Consider the following 18,314-nt stretch of genomic DNA (forward strand, 5'->3'; position numbering starts at 1 on the left):
ATTTTCACTGTGATATGTTTGGAAGAGATTGATTAATAAAGTTTTGATTCATTTCATGGAAAGAGGTAAAAAATATTTTATTCCAACTTTATGGGCGACCGTGTATTAAGACAGACTTCAAATAATCTGAACCTATCCTATTTATGTTTATCTACCAAAAAAGTAGGTATACACCACAGCAAACATGAGGGATAGTTATTTATTGTTATTTATGTTATTCATTGAGTGGGATATGTAGGGTTTTTTGTGTTTTTTGAAGTGATTTGACAGACAAACGGTAAGGCCAAATAAGTAAGACAAAGTTATGGTGAAATAAGAACAAGACAAAAGACACAAAAGCATGATATAAAAAAAGACAAATGAAAAGCACGTCAAAAAATGACAACTAAAACACAAATAAGAAGAATAAGAGCAGTAACAAGCTGTAATAAGACGTCACATTAAATTAAGTGATTGAAAAGAGGCCATTGTATCCACAATAATTCTACATTGTGTGCAACAGCACAGGAAAACAGGACAAATCTAGTTTGATCACAGGTAGAAAAAAAGTTTATGTATCAAACTGGCTGACATTAAAAACGTGTTTATGTGTGAGCATGGATCTTTAGGTTTGTTTCTGGGAAAACTGCAGGAAAATTAGTTGAAGCATAAAAAGGAGGGAATGGTTGAAAAACAGTTAACTTTAATCAGTAAAACAACAGATGTGACTGTAGGCGCTGACTCAAAATAACTCTTTTGTTTTGTGTTTCCAGGATTGTGACTGATCCTGTGTGTTTGATCAGATGCTGCCGCTGTTCAGCCGGGGAATGTAGATCATATCTGCAGACAGGAGTGTCCACTCTACACATTCCTGCGCTCTCAGATAAACCTGGGTTTTGTTGAAATGACGAAACAGCATTTACTGTTCCTGCATCACACACATACCATAATGCTGTATATCCACTGAGGAATTTGAACCTATCATGTTACCCTTCTCATTTACTCACACTCATGAATGAATGGGTTAGGTATGTCATTGCAGGTAGGTCAGAGAGGTGAGTTCTTTTCCATCTCAAGTTGTGGGAAACATTTAAATGGCAATTTATGACGTATTCAATTCAAGTATCAGGTTAAATGAATGCATCCATGTCAGGACTTGTTCTTGTTATGTCTTGGATTTCTTTACAGGTGTGGAAACAAATCCAACATTTCGAGTAACAGTACAGATGAGTCACTTTTTTCCCAAGATTGAGTGGCAGGAAGGAGCAGGTTTGAACATGCAGCACCACGCTGTGACAGGGCCGGTGATGTGGAGAGGCGTGGCAAAGGAACAGAGGCGGACCAGAGAGGATGTTTTGAATTCTACTTCACCTGAACTGGTGTCTGCTTCATTGTCCTGCTGCAGCTCAGAGGCAGAGGTGTGAGGAACATGAATCTGTACAAGAGCTTTGGGAATCTTATGGAAGCTTGGGTCAGTGAAGCAGATCCTTGTTTGGACCCAGCATGGCCCGAAAACGAAGATGAAGACCCTTCTACACCTTCCTCGGAAGTGGTGACAAACCTGCGCTCAGAATCAGTGGACTCTGGAGTTGAGACAGCCAGCTCTGTCATCTCCGACCCCGCTACACCGTCCTCTGTCTCAGGAGAAATGGACACATTTACAGAAAGAGAGAGACTCACTCCAGCCTCAACATCACAGTCGCCTGTCCTCTCCTCTCCGGTGTTTTCCTCTTCTTCTTCCTCTCCGTGTCCTCAGCTGCATCCCAGCAGATCTAAGGACGCCTCCGCAGCATTGCACCTAAAACTGGAGGAAGCACTACAGAAAACTGACTCCATAAGTCTAAAAAAGAAGCTAGAGCCAGTGACAGTGGATGAGGTGGTCAGGCGGCGACCTCGGATTTTTGTACCCAAAAGGCACACATCGGACTTAGTGAGAGGTCAAAGGTCAGAGAGTTTTGGCGTAGGGCGGATTGTCAACCCATCAGCTCCACTCATGAGGCAGAAGTCAGACATGTGCAGGCGGCCGAAGTCTATGAGTTTGGTTCAGACACGATTAAAGGTGAGATACTGTTTACTTCACAAATGTGTTCAGATTTCTAGGATTTTTTTCTCTCTGGGAAAGAGAAGAGATAAAAGCATTTCCTAAATGTCTGATGTCAGTGTTTGCTCTGTTTTGGTGGGACTAGTTTCAGGATGACATGAGTTTCACAGTAACATGTATGGTCTTGCACGGAGCAGGCTTGTAAATGTAAAAGAAAAAAGCCTGAAAGAAAGTCTCAGAAGTGTAACAAGGCGTCTGCTCTTCCCGTAGTTAAAGAGTTGCAACACTAATTACCAAGTTTCTTTCAAATGTAAAGTAGGACAGGCATGTCATTAGTCATAGAGGATCTCTTTCATGCTCACAACCTTTCACAAGTCTGTCTGTGGTGCGAGGGATTGTAAACCAGTTTGCCCAGGTAACTTTACGCCCACAGGCACGTGAGGAATGGATGGAGACGCTCCGGAGAGGCTGTGGGGTTTTTGTTATATGAGACAGACATGCGGTTAAGCAGATGATGCTAAAAATGTGTTTGATTTTGACAAACAATGTTAAAAAAAAAAAAATCTGCCATACCCAGTGTGAAAACCGCGTCATGTTGACAACACACAAAGGTGTTGAAACAACAGGATTAAATTGTCTCTTTTGCATCTAATTGGGTCCTCGGTGTTGTTTTAGGCGTTGGGTGTGTTGTGTTGCGTTTGTTTCCTTGTTGGACGGCAAGCGTTAAAAGGCTTTGAAAGCAAATCTGAGAGGCCATATAATGCCAAGCAGGCGTAATCATCTAATTACGTAATTTTTGTAATTATATATAATTATACTGTGTATTATACTATTGAAAAGTTAAATCCAATGCGCTTGAACATCCAATTATAGACAATATGAGCCATCAGTCAGATAAAGCTGAATGTTAAACTAGCCAAATATTTCATTATTCTTTTCAAAGGTCATCTCAAGGTTCATGGGAAAAAACAACTTAATTACAGTTCACGTCCTTGTATGATGTATATCAAACTGTCATATATCTATAATTATAGAATTATATTTAATTATATTAATTATATTATAAAATTATATTGATATATAACTTAATCTACTCTAGGTAGTGCTGAATGAAGATCAACATAAATCATATAAATTGATTATAATAATAAATAATGAAAGATATAATAATTTAAACTGCGATGGATTGTTTTGATTTTGTGGGCGATTGATTGAAAAAATGCCTTGACAATGAATATAATCTTTAGTTGCAGACCCAGTTCTATTCACCAGTAAGACTGGAATTTAAGTTTAGGTGCCAAAATGACTTGGTTACGTTAGGAAAAAATAAACTATGTGGTTGGATTTAGGAAAAAGAAAGATCCAAACCATTTACTTTTTAAAAAGTTAATGGTTTGGATCAAAAACCTTACTAAACATAACTAAACATATGCACGTCGGGGCACTTACATTATAATGTTGCTTTTTGTTTCACATGGGATATCAAACAGGTCTTTCTGGTAGAAATCCTTAGCTTCAGGAACCATCAACCACTCCAAACCTTTATCTTTTTAATTTAGCGCGGATGTTGTCACTCCTTATACTACAACCTTGATTGAAGCGTTGTCTCAAATGTAAATGAAACAGAACTTGATGTGTATGTTATGTTCAAGCTAATAAGTGTTTGTTCTTGTAAATATACACTCTTTGTTTTATTTATATTTTACACAGCCCAACTTTTTGGGGAATCTGGGTTGTACATCACTTCCTCCTTCACTAGAGGTTAGCCCCTCAAAATAAACGTTAATATAACAGCCAATTTAATGAGCTGACAAAAACCTTCTGAACCTATTACAAGACGGAGCAGGGCCCTTCTCATGCACACCTATGAGACTGATAGCACCCAATCAATCACATGATAACATTCAAATCAGGTGACATGAATGTTTGCATAAAATTTAAAGGCAATCCATCCAATAGTTGTTGGATATGTTCATACTGCAGGATTTCTCGAACACTTGCAGAGTGTCTGAAGAGCAAGAAAAACTTTCAGGCAAACTAAACTTGTTAACATTGTATCGCTATTGTTTCTTACAAGGTGAAGCTTGTCTGACTTCCTGATCTGTGCAGGACCTTAGCGAGGAGGAGGGGAAAGGCCTGAGTCCCGGGCTCTGCTACTTGGAGCAGGTGTGCCAAATGTTAGAGGAAGTAGCCAAACAACAGATGCACAGTCGAGCGTTACAGATCGAGACGAATGCCCTGAGGGAGGAACATCAAGACGTGGAGGTGAGCCAGGTGAAGACATTCATGTATCACATATTTGCAAGGCAATCAAGAAGTTTTCACAGTTTCCACACTACGCTGAGTCTATAAACATGACCTGTCAAGCTGGTGATGAATGCATGTAATCTAACAGCCTGAGGGCTCACATAAATTAAAACCGTGACATTGTTTTACCATCACCTGACTCTCGTTCAGGCTCTTAGCACCTGTCAGAGTGAGTCTTCAGCTGCGGAGGAGGACCTCTCTTCCCGTCTTGAAAACACAGAAAGGGCAGAGGACTGTTGCGAGAAACCCCAACAGCAGCAAGATAAACCCTCCAGACATTTTCGTCAGAGATCGGCTTCAGACACAAATCTTTCAACACTGCATTTAAGTGAGTCAAAGTCCAGCTGCTTCTTTTCATTTTCATTTTTCAATAGAATAATAGCATTCTTACATGAAAATGTTTTGTCTTAAGTAGAAAAGATCTACTGTAGTACTGCAGCTATATTAACGTGTGTGTCTGTGTGTGCAGGAAGTTTGAATACAGACTACAGAGGGCAGCATCTGAGCAGAGATGACCTGCTGGAGAAGGAAGAGGAAGACCACGAAAACCAGGTAGAATACACTCAAATACAGCACATTTGTACTTAAACACAGCTAAAGAATACATTCAATAATACATTCATCAATATTCACTGGGTTATAATGAGATATATAAGAAATGTGCCATTTTTTTATTCGAAAAATATTTTATTGTGTTTTTTCAGGAGACAAATAAAAGTAACAGGAACTGGATGATGAGATTTGGGTCTTTGACAAGAGATTCTCCACTGAGAGATTCAAAAGGGTGAGACATTGTATTTATAGCTATAACCTCTTAGGGGGCAGTGTTCTTAATCTCATATGATGCATGATGCTCTGAGGAAATGTGTGTTCTGCTCCAACATGGCAGCCGGCCACACTGATGCAGTGGTCCAGAGCTAATGCACAGTAGATGAAGAGGCTTTTGGAGGGAGTTGATTTTGTGCTTCTGTTCCTCCTGAACATTTTGTTCCTCTTTTTCACGAAACTTACCTTTTACATGCTGCTCCCTGCTTTCTACAGCGGCTTGCCGCAGCTCTGTTTTAATGAATTTTTTATCTGTACAGCCAAGAGATGCAGCCATCTGAGAGAACGTCAGCCCGACGACGGCTGACCAATCTGTTCAGGAGGAGGAGGAAAACTCAGCCTGTGTAAACGGACCACAGTGTGTCTGTCATGTTTGGACATTTTGGTTTCTGTTCAGAAGAGGAAGATTTCCTTTAAAGGTCTGAGAAGTGCCATTGCTTTCAAACTGACTTCCTATTCAGCCCAAGTGATGTAGCAATATGCTGTGTTTATTTATTGTCTGCTGTATACCTGCCTCTATTTTTTTATACTGATAAATATGATTTTCTATAAAACTGTGATGGAATATCTGTCATGTGATGTCATAGCACTACAAAGCTTCACAAACTTGTATCTGCAATAAGCTATAAATTGGTGAATAATACGGGTATGAACTGTGCAGTATATTACACTACTCATGTCATAATGTAAATATAAATCTCTGATATTCCTAATCATTTTGTTTTGGTGTATTTCTGCAAACAAAAGACAAACACGCATTAACAATGTGATGTTAATGCACAACATAGGTTTTTAAAAAACATCTTATCAATCATTTACTATACATAATGATTTGAAAACTACCTTAAAAATGCAGTTTAAAACCCAAATGTAAAGGTGAGAATTTTTGATAAATTACTTAAACATTTAATTACTTATCGAAATTTCTGGTGATACATTTTCAGTTGATTGTTTAATCAATTAATTAATCAACATTAATGCATTATCTTATGGGTTATTCTTTGGTTTTTATGCATGAATTAAGGTAGGGGGAACAAAGAAACATCCCTGACTTTATACCTGAAGATAACCTTATTTTTTGAAACCTACAAAGCCATTTTTGAATTTTCATAGTGATTTAAAAACGAAAAAACGAAAAAACGAAAAACAACAACCTTAAACCATATAGAAACCCCATTTCTCACTTGCCTCCATGATAAACTGAGAATCAGAAAATGGCTGAAAACAGTAAACCCCTCGGGAGCTTATCCAAGGTAACACTGGTGAGTAATTTGAATACAAATGGTCATTTTGAGGTGAATTATTCCTTCAAGGCTGAACATCAACGGGTTTAGCTTCATGTGCACTCGCCTAAATAGGACTATAAATAATGCAGCACAATGCTTTCTGTAGCTTGTCATATAACAAGTACAGGCCACACAGAGTTACTTTTATCATTTATTTAATCTTTATTCACCTAGGTTGGGGGGATAGACCTCCCCTGGCATTCCCATGTAAAGAGATGTCAATGACAAACACGTCCAACCAAACGAGAGAGGGTGAATAGGATTCCAGTCCATACATAAAATACATTTATTTACTATTTATTGAACCATCAGCATCCATTAGTCCCACATAGCATCCATCTGTGCTATTAAATATATAGAGATAACATCTGTGGAGGGATTTATTTACTGAATGTGTGTGTGAGAGAGGGGGGGTTGGCAGAAAGGGAATAGCTTATAGACGAAAAGAGTGGTAGTAGGGACGGGGGGCAGCGTCGAGTCATGCCTGCAGTGTCCCCCCTTGTCTACATGATGCCACAGGAGGACAAGGGGTTGGCGATCTGGCAGGTGCAGGCTGACTGGCAGTATTGGCGCACAGTCTGGTAGCAGCTGCGGTCTGCGTCCCCGCCCCACTGCACGGGCCCGTTGGGGTCAGAGGGCAAGCGGCTCAGGATGCTGGTGTTGATGGCCAGAGCAGCCAGGCCATAGTCAGTGAACAGCACTGTCTCACGCCTGCACGTGGGGCAGGAGATGAACTTGTACTTGGGACAGGACTCGTAGAGGATCTGCAGGCACTCCTCACACACCGAGTGCAGGCAGGAGAGGATCCGAGGACGCTTGCCAGCGAAGTTGTAGGTGTGACCGCAGGTGGGGCAGTCCAGGGGCTCGCAGGGCATCACGGGTCCCGACGAGGAGGAGGATGAAGTGGAGGAGGAGGTGGAGGAGGAGCGCAACACGTACTGGTTGACTATAACGTCTTCCATCTTGTAGTGGAACTGGTGGTAGCAGATTTCGTTGGCACTGGTTTTGCGCTGCGCCAGGAAGCTCTGCTCCCTGCGCGTCATGGGGGCCGAGGGGGACACCATTGGACGGGGAGACCCTGTGATCTCCAGGGTCAGGTCGCTGCAGGCCTGGTTGACGATGATCTCGCCTTCACCTCCGCCGTCCCACGCCACTCTGGGGGGCGGGGCATAGCGCGGCTGTGTGACGGGCACAGGGCACTCTCTGGGGAACTTCTCCGACTGGATGATCTTGACGGTGTCCATGGGGATGGTGACTGGCTGACGCCTTAGGCAGGACATTCGCACGTTTTTGGAGGTGGAAGAGAGAAGGGCTGTGGCTCTTATCAGCGCTGGAAACCCCTGCTTGGTTCTGGGCAAAGGGAAAAAGATTAGGCTCTGTCTCTGAAGTCAGCCATTCGAGGGGACATGGGGACGGATGGTTGCCTCCATGTTTCCCTCACAGATTTCCCCCTTGGTGGGCGCGACTGTCAGCCTGAGTCTTTATGAGGGGAAGACAGAAAGAAGAGCTCAGCCAGAGCACCGCAATCTGCAGCTCTTATTCTGTCACTGCTGATATGTACAGATGATTGATTTAACAGTCCAGCTTACAGTATGTGACCAGTGTTGACTACTTAAAGGTAGTTTTTTTGTTGTTATGCTGATGTTTCTGTGCTGTCTCTGATGGCTATTTGCAGAAACGTATATTCACACACAAGGACAGTTAGAACTTTAGCACAAAGATATGTTCTCACCCAGTGATGATACTAATAAATAATCTCATATGCACACAGACTCACATATATACATACAGTACAGGTTGGTGCATTCACAGCATGGGGAAGGATTGAGTTCAGGCAGTTCTGAAAGGGCCAAGAGGTATTGTCTTAAACTATATCCTGTGGCCTGCAAAGGAAACTCTTGCTATGTCAAACTAGCCTTCACATGTGGTTCTTGCTTAAACGCCCGCTTCACTTCCTGTTTTGGGCTGCAGGTGTGTTACACATCGACTTGAGAAAGAAAGAATAACCTCCAGTCTGTCTCTCTGCTGTTGGTCCAGTTTGCTCAGGTGACCCTGTTTGACCCTCTCAGTTGCTTGTTGATAAGAAAAAGGGAGGAGGTCTTTTTTTGGGAGGCGTCCTATAATGGTCCAGAAAGCTGTTGGAATGACTCCTTCAAGCTCCAAGGCTCCTGAATTCCTCAGAGGTGGGAGTTTTAACTTTCAGACAGTCCTCCCAACTGAGCAGAAGAAGTGATAACAGTCTGAAGGATGCCGCTGTGCTTGTCTCCACTTTTTCACTGGCTCAGAATCATAACATGTCCTCAGGATTCCTTCGGGCCATCTACCTGTGGAAACAGTAAAGGGATATATAAAATACGTGAATTTCTACTCTGAAAAAAATGGAAGTCCATTTCTGTCAGTAAAAGGAAAAATAAGATGAAAACCTAGCCATGTGACGAAAAAAGATAATTTAAGTCATTAAAATGAGAAACGTTCTCAAAAATGACTAATAATTAATAATCATTTAGTATTTTTTTTAAATTCCGTATCTTGAACTCATGACTCAGTATCTCTAATGAGAAACCGTTTCTAAAAATACTACAGAATATTTTGAAAAAGTTTCCCATTATTTTGAGATGTTAAGTCGTATTTTGATATAATAACATGTTTCTCATTATAATGACTGCCAGGATGTTTTTTGTTTTCGTCACACTGGCAGAAAATGAGTTTCCATACATAAAAAAACTCATTGTAAGATTTAAATAGAATACAAGTGGGAAAGACAGGGTCAGCTTCTCAAGAATATATAAAACAAGCTTCATCATTTTCATTGTATACTCCTCGACTTTTGTAAGACTGATAGGATTTTTTCATTTTGGAAAGAATGCACTGTAGCTGTATGACGATCAGTCTGTATATGATGACAGAGGCTGTCACCTTTGTGTCCTGGCCTCGGCCCAGGTGTGTTTATCAAAAGAGTGAGATAATTATCATGTTGCCACACGCTCTGGGGCGAGGCGCAGAGAGTACACCTTTCTTTTGACTAAACACAATCAGAGTGCTACAAATCGGAAAATATTGTTGATGTTGCGCTTGCACACACACACACACACACACACACATACACACACACACACTCACACACACAAACAATGTTTTTTAGAAATACTGAGGAACAGCACAGATAACATTATGTGCCAATCTATGCGTGGTCTGAAAAGTAAACACGTCAGTAACAGAAGATAAACAGCGATGGGAACGCACAAAAAACAGGAAATAGAAGTGGCAAGTAATTAAAAGCCAAACCCTGCGACACGGTGTGGTCGCAGCAGGTGGTTGTGACACATGTTGCGGTCCTGCTCTTGTCCTTCTTTCTGCTTCCTGTCATCGCTCTGTCACATCTTGTGAGTTGCGTCAGACTCAAACATGCGTAGGAACAGGCTACACTCTGCATGCAGGGCTTGTGTCATACTGTGTGTGGGTTTATGAAAAAGAACAAGTGTATGGATTGAGCGTTTTAGCTTGACAGAAACAATAGCTGCCAACCAGCAGAGGAGGGAGGATGACACATCTTTCATTCTTTTCACGGCTGTCAACAGTGATGATTCATTAGAGAGAAAAAAAAACAGTGCAGAGGAGGTGACCTACATGGTGAAGAAGAGAGAGAGAAGAGCACAGCGCTGGTTCTGGTTGCTATTTATGGTTTGTTTATCTATGCACTTCTCAGTGGTTTCCTGCCCCCAACCCCTGCTGAAGATTCACACCGAATGAGAGAGATGTACCTAACAGGCGGAAGTGCTTTAGCCTGTTACTTACATGTGATGCAGCAAGCCATATTGGGCAAGCAGGCAGACATTTGTTTTTCCCCTTTATTCTTTCTCAATGGGTCTGTTGATATATTTGCACACCCGACACTCAAAACACACAGAGCTGTTAGCCAGAATCACTCGCAATCTCACCAAATGTGTTCCTCCAACACTGCAGTGCTGCAACACTCAACACACCCAAAATAGCCTCCGTTTATTTCTCATCCTTTTTGCACACGTGGCATGCATTCATACACCTCTGACAAAGATAGTGATATATTAAGGCGGTGCTTTTATAAGATATTTACGTAAGACATTTCTGAGAAACAATCATCATGAATATGATGACTGTAGAGGTACAGGAATTAACAGCGAGAAGAAAAAACACTTTAAAATATTTAAAAATGGAACAGTTTATGGTAACTTAACCTATAAGACAAAAACATTTTTTTTTCCTATATCACAATATTATTATAATCGTTTGATATTTTTATTAGATCACTTGAAAAAAAGTGGTAGATTGTGTTCATCAAAATAATGTATCAAAAGTTTAAGATTTTGGTATTAGTATCTGAACGCAGAGATAATATCAGAATCAAACAATTTTAAATAAGGTGATGTGATACTATAGTATACTATATGATATGGATGTTTCCCAACTCTATACATGCTTCTATAAATGCAAGAGTGTGAATTTAGGTTGAAATTTAATTCAGATTATACTAAATGATGGTTTGAATTTAAGCTAGACCGATAAATCTACCAGAATGTTATATCTACTCATATTAGCTGACATATCTTTTGGCTCCTCCAAAGTGAACCCAAACACCTTGAACCCATTGTGAACCCTCTGTTGGCAGTCTGCAGCACAGGTCATAAACCCCGCCTCCTCCCGGTTAGTGGATAAAACAAGAGCCAAACAAAGAATCAAAGTACACTTCAAATTATTTTTTTCCAAAGACGCCTGTCATTTTGGGTGGTTCTTATCATGGTGATGCTATTTAAAGAGTTTATGTTTAAAGATTAGCTTTAAATTATCTATTTGATGCTATAAAATGGTGGTGTGACATCATGATTGACAGCTATGATTAACTTGATGATTACTCTGGCTTCAAATTATGTCACTAACACAAGATAGCAGCACCCTGGGATATTTTGGCTTCATTTTTGTGCAAAGTGGAGATGTATGGTCTATATTTGCAGTCTATGACATGGGCCAATTAATAATAACAAATCATATTGCAGAAATGCCACGTTTTCAGTAATTTAGAAACAGTGTCACCCTGACATCAACTGTAGACAGTACAAACTCATTTAGGAATCCAAAAATTCCTGTTTATCTTGTAAAAATAAAAAAATAAAAACTACAACATTGTTGATACAACATTATCGGGTTTTTCAAACTCTCACAATGATATTGTCTTGGCCTCAAAAGTCCATTTGGGGTATTGTTTGAAATCCAGATAATCAGCTCCAGTTCTGATGGATATTATATGTCTAGACCCACTTTGTGGATATAAACAGCTTCTGAGAGTATGTCTGCCTGGTACTGGGCAGTGGTCGAGTTGATAAAGCAATCAGGCTGCATGAGGAGCCTTTGAGCCTGGGGGAGATGAAGCAGCTAAAATTACCCTCTAATTTGGTGACAGTGCTATGAAAAGGGCTGATAAGTGATGCAGGCTGCCTGCTGATGGGCCGGCTTTGGCGCAGCCTCTTCCTAATCGACGGAGCCCTCTCCGATTATGTAAGGAGCTCATCTCCGGCCCAGCCACCATATTAACACAGTGCTGCTGCAGCTCTCTCACAGTCTTGACATTGAGTGTTTGCTCGTGTGTGTGTGTGTGTGTATACATAGCCCTGGATCCTCTCCCTGCAGAGGAATTATTACACTAATGAAATCATGGCAGGCATTTGACCTCGTCATCACAAGCAAGAGGAGGAAGAGGAGAGCTGACCACAGGGATGTCAGAGGAGTCAGTCTCAGCAGCAAATTCCTCAAGCATTAAACACACACAGCGCTGCATTCACAGTATAAAGTCTACCACACACACACAGACACACAGGCATATCCTAGAACATTCTCACCCTCGGACGACTCCCCATCACGTACACGGCACCACCCTTTGCATACCAGTTGACACAAACAAACAGATAACAAACAGATAGGAGGCTCTAAAAAGCACATTTTTAAATGTGTCGACTATCAAATGGCTGCAGATTAAACTGACACAAACACACACCTGAAGGAAGAGGGAAAAAAAAAACATACACAGACGCCACACGCCAAGAACATTCCTATCCTCTCACACTCCCCTGCGTTGCTTCGTCTCCTTCAAACACACCTCGGGTCCTCGTGATCACAGAGGATAGATTCCACCTGTGCAGATCGGAGAGCATGAGAAGGGCACCATGTTCTGAGTGAGTCATAGAGACCCTGCCCATCAGCCGCTCTGCCTGCCTGTCTCCCCCTCTATTCTCTCAATGAAATTCTGTCTCTATCTATCATCTATCCCCCATCCACCCGTCTATCTATCCATATGAGCGGACTCTTGGTGTGGACAGAACAGACGGTCAGGTCTTTGTGCCCCTGCACCACATACCAGCAGTATGTAAGGTATGCCAGCTATGTTGAGATGTGTATCCACATTCATGCCTCGGCTGGTAAAAAAACATCGCTACACATCTCTTCTCGGACCTGCGTGGGATATTATGTTTGTATTTTGATTACATAACGTGTTATGACCTTAGCGTGATCTGAGGACAAATCCCCAGATTTACTGTATGTTTGCTGGCAGCAGCTTCTCTCTGGGATTCAGTGAAATATTATGAATGATTCAAATGCAGGAGGATTTACTTCTGAGGCATGTTTTACTATTTGAAAAGTATATTGTGGTACTGTATAAAAGCAGATGACAGATGCAACCCAATGTCTCGCTTATTTTTATGTTCCTGTTGTTTTCTGTTTGTTTGTTGAAGCCAAATATATATAATTTTGTTAAATTACATACATTTTCTATATAGACTTTAGCTTGCAATCATTTTCTGAATAAACACATGCATTTTCTTCACATATAACATACAGTAAGTTGATATCAAATACATCTAGATATCTTGTTTCCAGGACTTAGAACAACACATGATGTTTGGCTCTACTTATTATATTTACAGTCCAACCATCAAGCTGTGATTATATGTAGTTATCCCATATGCTACTGTATGATGGCAGTGGGATGTTTTTGTGTTTCTGCACGGGCAGAAAGTGCTTACTGAGTATGTGGGGAGGTGTTGTTTTTAATAATTTAGCCCACTGTCATTCATGGCAGACATCGGCCATTTTGCCTCGCAATTCATTACAGCCAAGTGCTCTTTGTTCTCGTCGATGTTTCTCCCACAGCAACATGGCAGAGCTGCACACAGGCAGAAAACTAAAAAGCAATAACCATCATCGCTCCGCCTGACACAGACCTCATAGAAGATTTATGAGGAGAAAAGGTTCAGCAAATGTCCAGCTCTTCAGTAACAACAGTGGCTGATTGATTAAGGCGATTGATTTTTCCTTTAAGGAGGCTGTCTCAGCATGGGGTTAAGGTGGATGGCGTTGTTGATGTGGTGTGAGCTGAGAGTCAGGATGGGCTGTGAGATAGAGGCAAGGTGGCCAAAATATTTGGACCGTGGTGAGATGGAGCGGCTTTGGCATGTGGGAGGGGTGAGTTCGGGAGCAGCAGTTATGCAATCGCAGCATGGTGTACCCAGCATTCTCACTGCAGCGCCAATGTATAGTCAATATGGAGATGCCTTAGTGCTGCTGACAGCTACAGAACAGGCCGTTCCTGCCCTGTCCCTATCACCCCCCCCCCCCCCCCCCCCCCCCCCCCCCCCCTCCTGCCCCCTGTCTGTCTGTGCAGAGGTCTGTCAAATGTCATAACCGCTGGAGACATGACACCCTGATGATACCATCTACACCGAAAAACCCACACATCATCACGGTCTATTCTAACCACTAATACTGTGCTCAATGCAGATAAGCTGGTGTGCATGTGTGTCTGTGGGCATATCTGTGCATCTCCATTCATGTGTGTCTACAAAATGATGCAACAGCCATGTAAATCCCAGAAACAAAAGGCAAAGATAACCTCTGTCTCACACACAGAGAACTAGAAAGAGGTTTCAGTATGAAACCCAAAACAGAGGAGCCACACCTCACAGATCTGAAACATATCTGAAGATAAACACACAGACAAACATCAGTATCTTCTGTGTGAAACAGATTTCTCATCCTCACCTGTCTGCCTACGCACTTCTCTTGTTCCAGTCTTTTCTCCCGTCCTGTTTCCAGTTGTTGCCGTCGACGTTGCTGATGCTTTTCTGTGAAGATAAACCGCTCAGTCTCTTTGTTCAGGGGGATGTCTCACTAGAGGGAGGATGCTCTCTCCTTCTGTCCATTCAATTCTAGCAGGATGAGCATCGAGCAGCAGCGGAGGGAGGCGAACATGGAGGAGATGTAAGATGGAGGAAGCTGTTACAAGGTGGATGCGTCATGTCTCGGGCTGCTTTCGTCGAGCTCAGCATCCCTCGTTCCTCTCCTTTCTTGTACCTTTGTCCTTCACTCTCCCACCCCGGCTCCCTCTCCTCCGAGCTGTGGCTGAGCGTCTCCCTCCGGTCTCTCTTTCTCCATTCCTCTTCCTAAGCCTCCCAAATTATTCACCTTATTGTGTGCAGTGACCTGAGCTTCTGCGCTGTACGTCCCTCTTCTCTTCCTTCCTTCCTGTCTTTTGCACGTCTCTTCCGTCTGGTCTTCAGGTAAAACCTCTCGTCTCCTTCTTTCCTTCTCCTCTGCTGTTATCTCTCCTCTTCTCTCAGCTGCCGTTCATTTTCATTACTCCTCTTTCTCCTTCTCCATCTGCTCCAGTCAGTGCGCTTCACAGTCACACATGCGCAGTGTTTTCACACATACATGCACACTCACACACGCACACTGTGCCTCTGGCTCCCTCCTTATGCATGTGGCTTGTTTTGCCTGCCCACCCCCTCCTGTCTCTCTCTCTCTCTCTCTCTCTCTCTCTCTCGTTCTCTCTCTCTCTTACACACACTCCCTTTCTTTCTCTCTCGCTGCTCTCTCTCGCTGCAGCACACACTGCAGTGCCTCTGCAGGCAGGATCACGTTTTCTAGTTGCCAGAGAAAATATTTCAACCAATGAGGAACGTCAACAATGCTGCCCCCACCCCCCATGTCTAAACACACATATGCATACACGCACATAAACAGAAAATGCTCATTTATACACAAACATGCACACGGGCATCTGTGATATGAATCAAAATTAATATGAAATATTAATGCACGCAGACACACACTTATGGTTAAGCACACCAGCCAGGCACACAGGACGCTGGTACAAATAGATCTAATCTAAAGGAGTGCAGCACATCTGACACTGCAAAAAAAAGCATAAATTCAGTCATTAATTAAAATTCTATCAGGCTGCTGACTAGAAGGTTTTTAGAAAAACAGATGCATCATGTTCACCTCTAAACACATGCAGCTCACTCATGTTTGCAGAAATATATTCCCACAAACTGAAAAATGTTAACAGCATAGCAGAGAGTAGTCATTTGTACTCATTCCTGCATTCTCTGAAAGACCAAAGACCTGACTGCTAAATGTGACACGGCTGATTTTCTTTAAATGCACACAGAAACTTAAAAGCAGCATCCTGTAAGCTCCCACTGCAGATCTGCTCATTCAGTGATGTTGCATAATGAGGATTTTCTAAGTTTTGTATCTGTTCGAGCCTTCATGCAGACCAATAAATAATCCTCAGATCAAAGTGGGGGAGAAAAAAAAATATCATGGCATTTTTCAATCAATGTAAGAGGGTTAGGTTTATATAATATGGGTATGGTATCGAATGCATAATGTATTGAGAGATAATCTGAATGCCAAATAGCTCCTGTTTGAAGAGGTTTTAGTGAGAGGGCCTACTGTGTAAACTTGCTCTTCTGTCTCAAGTTTGAGGAAGACTCACAGTATGTGCTCAACATATTATTGGTGCAATACAAGTTCCTCAAACGCAAAGGTGTAAAGTTTTGTTATACTCTGGTACCATTTCTTGGAAATGGATGTGGATGTTCAAAATCCTGTTGTTGCAGAATTATTATGAAAATAAATATTAATTTATAACATTAAATATTCATAATAAGTGATGGGCAGTAATTAATGACAGTTATGTGTTATAGTCATGTTTTATGGAGTTAAGCACAGATCAAGACAGCAATTTACCCTAGTGTTTCTAATTTCTAAGTCTATAACATTTTAATAAATGGATTATTTAATACTACATTGTTTTTATAAGCAGATGTAAGTGTTGATCTAATGTATTAGTCAGAAACCAATGTTGCTCCAACTTCCACTGTGGGTAATATACAGCATGATAATAAATATTATAATAAAGGATACTGTAAAGAGCAGTTGTAGCAATATACAATTTTCATAGACATCATAAATGCTGACAAATAGGTCTATTGTGCACCAATAAACACCAAAATAAATTACCTTTTTCAGCATTTAGGCTATTGAATGTTTGTACTCTTAGTTGAAAGTTGAGTAACTATAGAATACTAATCCCTGCAAAGTAACGCTGCGTTACTCTGATATTTTGGGCTTTACTTAGCTCTGCTAGCTTTATTAGCTTTATTGTTGACACTAATATTGGTAACACTTTATTCTAAGGTGTCTACATAAGAGTGACATGAGCGTGTCATAAACATGACATGGGATGTGTCATGAACATTAATGACACTTTGAAGTAACATTAATGCTCATGATACTTGTCATGTCATGTTTCTGACAGGCTTGTGAGACTCTTATGTAGACACCTTCAAAATAAAGTGTTACCATATCTTGCTTAAGTCACAAAGGCATGTTCAAAATAATTGCCTTTAAGTCATTTATTTCTCTTAAGTTACATAATTTACACACAGTGTTATTACTATGCCAATAGCCATCCTTTGTTACATCCTTTTTGAGTGAAATGATCAATAAATGTCTTATGTTACACTTTCGGTGAAGTTTTTTGTGTTTCCTGCAAAACTTGAAAAAACGAGTTGGCGATTATTTTAACAGGGTGACTATATACAAGTTCACATTTGTCTTAAATACTTACGTGGCATGACTCACCTGTTTTTCCTCAGAGATGTTTGATATGGCTTCATGCTCAGGACACGAGTGCTGGAGAGCTGCTTGCAGCCGAGGCTAATGTAAACTAGCTGCTAATAATCGGTAAATACACTGAACAAAACTAAAAATGCAACACTTTGTTTTTGCCCTCGCTTTCAGGAGTTAAATCATAAGCTCTAAGACTTTTTTTATGCACACAAGTGGCTTATTTCTCTCAAACTTTGGTCACAAACGTGTTAAAATCCGTGCTAATAAGCATTTCTCCTTAGCTTATCTGTGTGGCCAATCAGGTGCTGATTAACAGCATGATTATTACAGGTGTGCTGGGCTGGTCACAATAAAGCGCAGTTTTATCATGAAAAAATAAATGTAATAGGCAATGAACTGACATGACTATGGCTGCAGATAGTCTATTTAAATCAATTGAGTAAATGTGACAAGCTCTTTTTTTCTAACCAAACTTTTAACCATGGCTGATGTGTTGGCTTGTGTGTTTGTTGTTGTTGTTGTTTTAACTTAAATTCTTAAATTAAATTCTTAAATTCTTCTTATGCACCCTACAAAATAGTTGTAGTCCATATTGCATTGCTTTACAATTTCAATACATCCGTGTAGCATAAAAGGAAGGCCTCAGGTTTTCTCTATGTGAATGTCATTATAATCCTAATGAATACAAGTAGGCTAAGTATTGAAAATACTGCTGTGCAACTATAGTAAAAGCCAGATTTTCACAGTGTAAGATATGTGAAAAGCACTCGCAGCAGGGTAAATTGTTTGTGTGTTTGTTTAAGAATAGACCAAGAAAGCTGTTATCATGCACTTTTAGCATATGTCAGTGAACCAAAACATGACAAAAATGTGAGTGTGTGGGAGGTTTATGGCCAAGTGAACTCAGCTTGGGTGTAGGGCAAAGT

The 18,314-nt window shown here is 41.0% G+C and overlaps 1 protein-coding gene across 2 annotated transcripts; it reads right to left on the reverse strand.

The window, feature by feature from the left end:
• Positions 1-6,576: 6,576 nt before the first annotated feature.
• rnf208 (ring finger protein 208) lies at positions 6,577-17,644 on the reverse strand. 2 transcript variants are annotated; one of them, XM_059357893.1, is made up of 2 exons: positions 17,401-17,644; positions 6,577-8,762 (listed from the first exon to the last, which is right to left on the reverse strand). In XM_059357893.1, exon 2 carries the CDS (start codon positions 7,716-7,718, stop codon positions 6,942-6,944), a length of 777 nt encoding a protein of 258 aa, XP_059213876.1. In that variant the 5' UTR covers positions 7,719-8,762; positions 17,401-17,644; the 3' UTR covers positions 6,577-6,941. The 2 variants fall into 2 exon arrangements, with proteins under 2 accessions (XP_059213876.1, XP_059213875.1); XM_059357892.1 differs by lacking the exon at positions 17,401-17,644 and adding an exon at positions 14,506-15,195.
• Positions 17,645-18,314: the final 670 nt, after the last annotated feature.

The sequence above is a fragment of the Centropristis striata genome, chromosome 19, assembly GCF_030273125.1.
Source record: "Centropristis striata isolate RG_2023a ecotype Rhode Island chromosome 19, C.striata_1.0, whole genome shotgun sequence".
Classification (NCBI taxonomy): Eukaryota; Metazoa; Chordata; class Actinopteri; order Perciformes; family Serranidae; genus Centropristis; species Centropristis striata.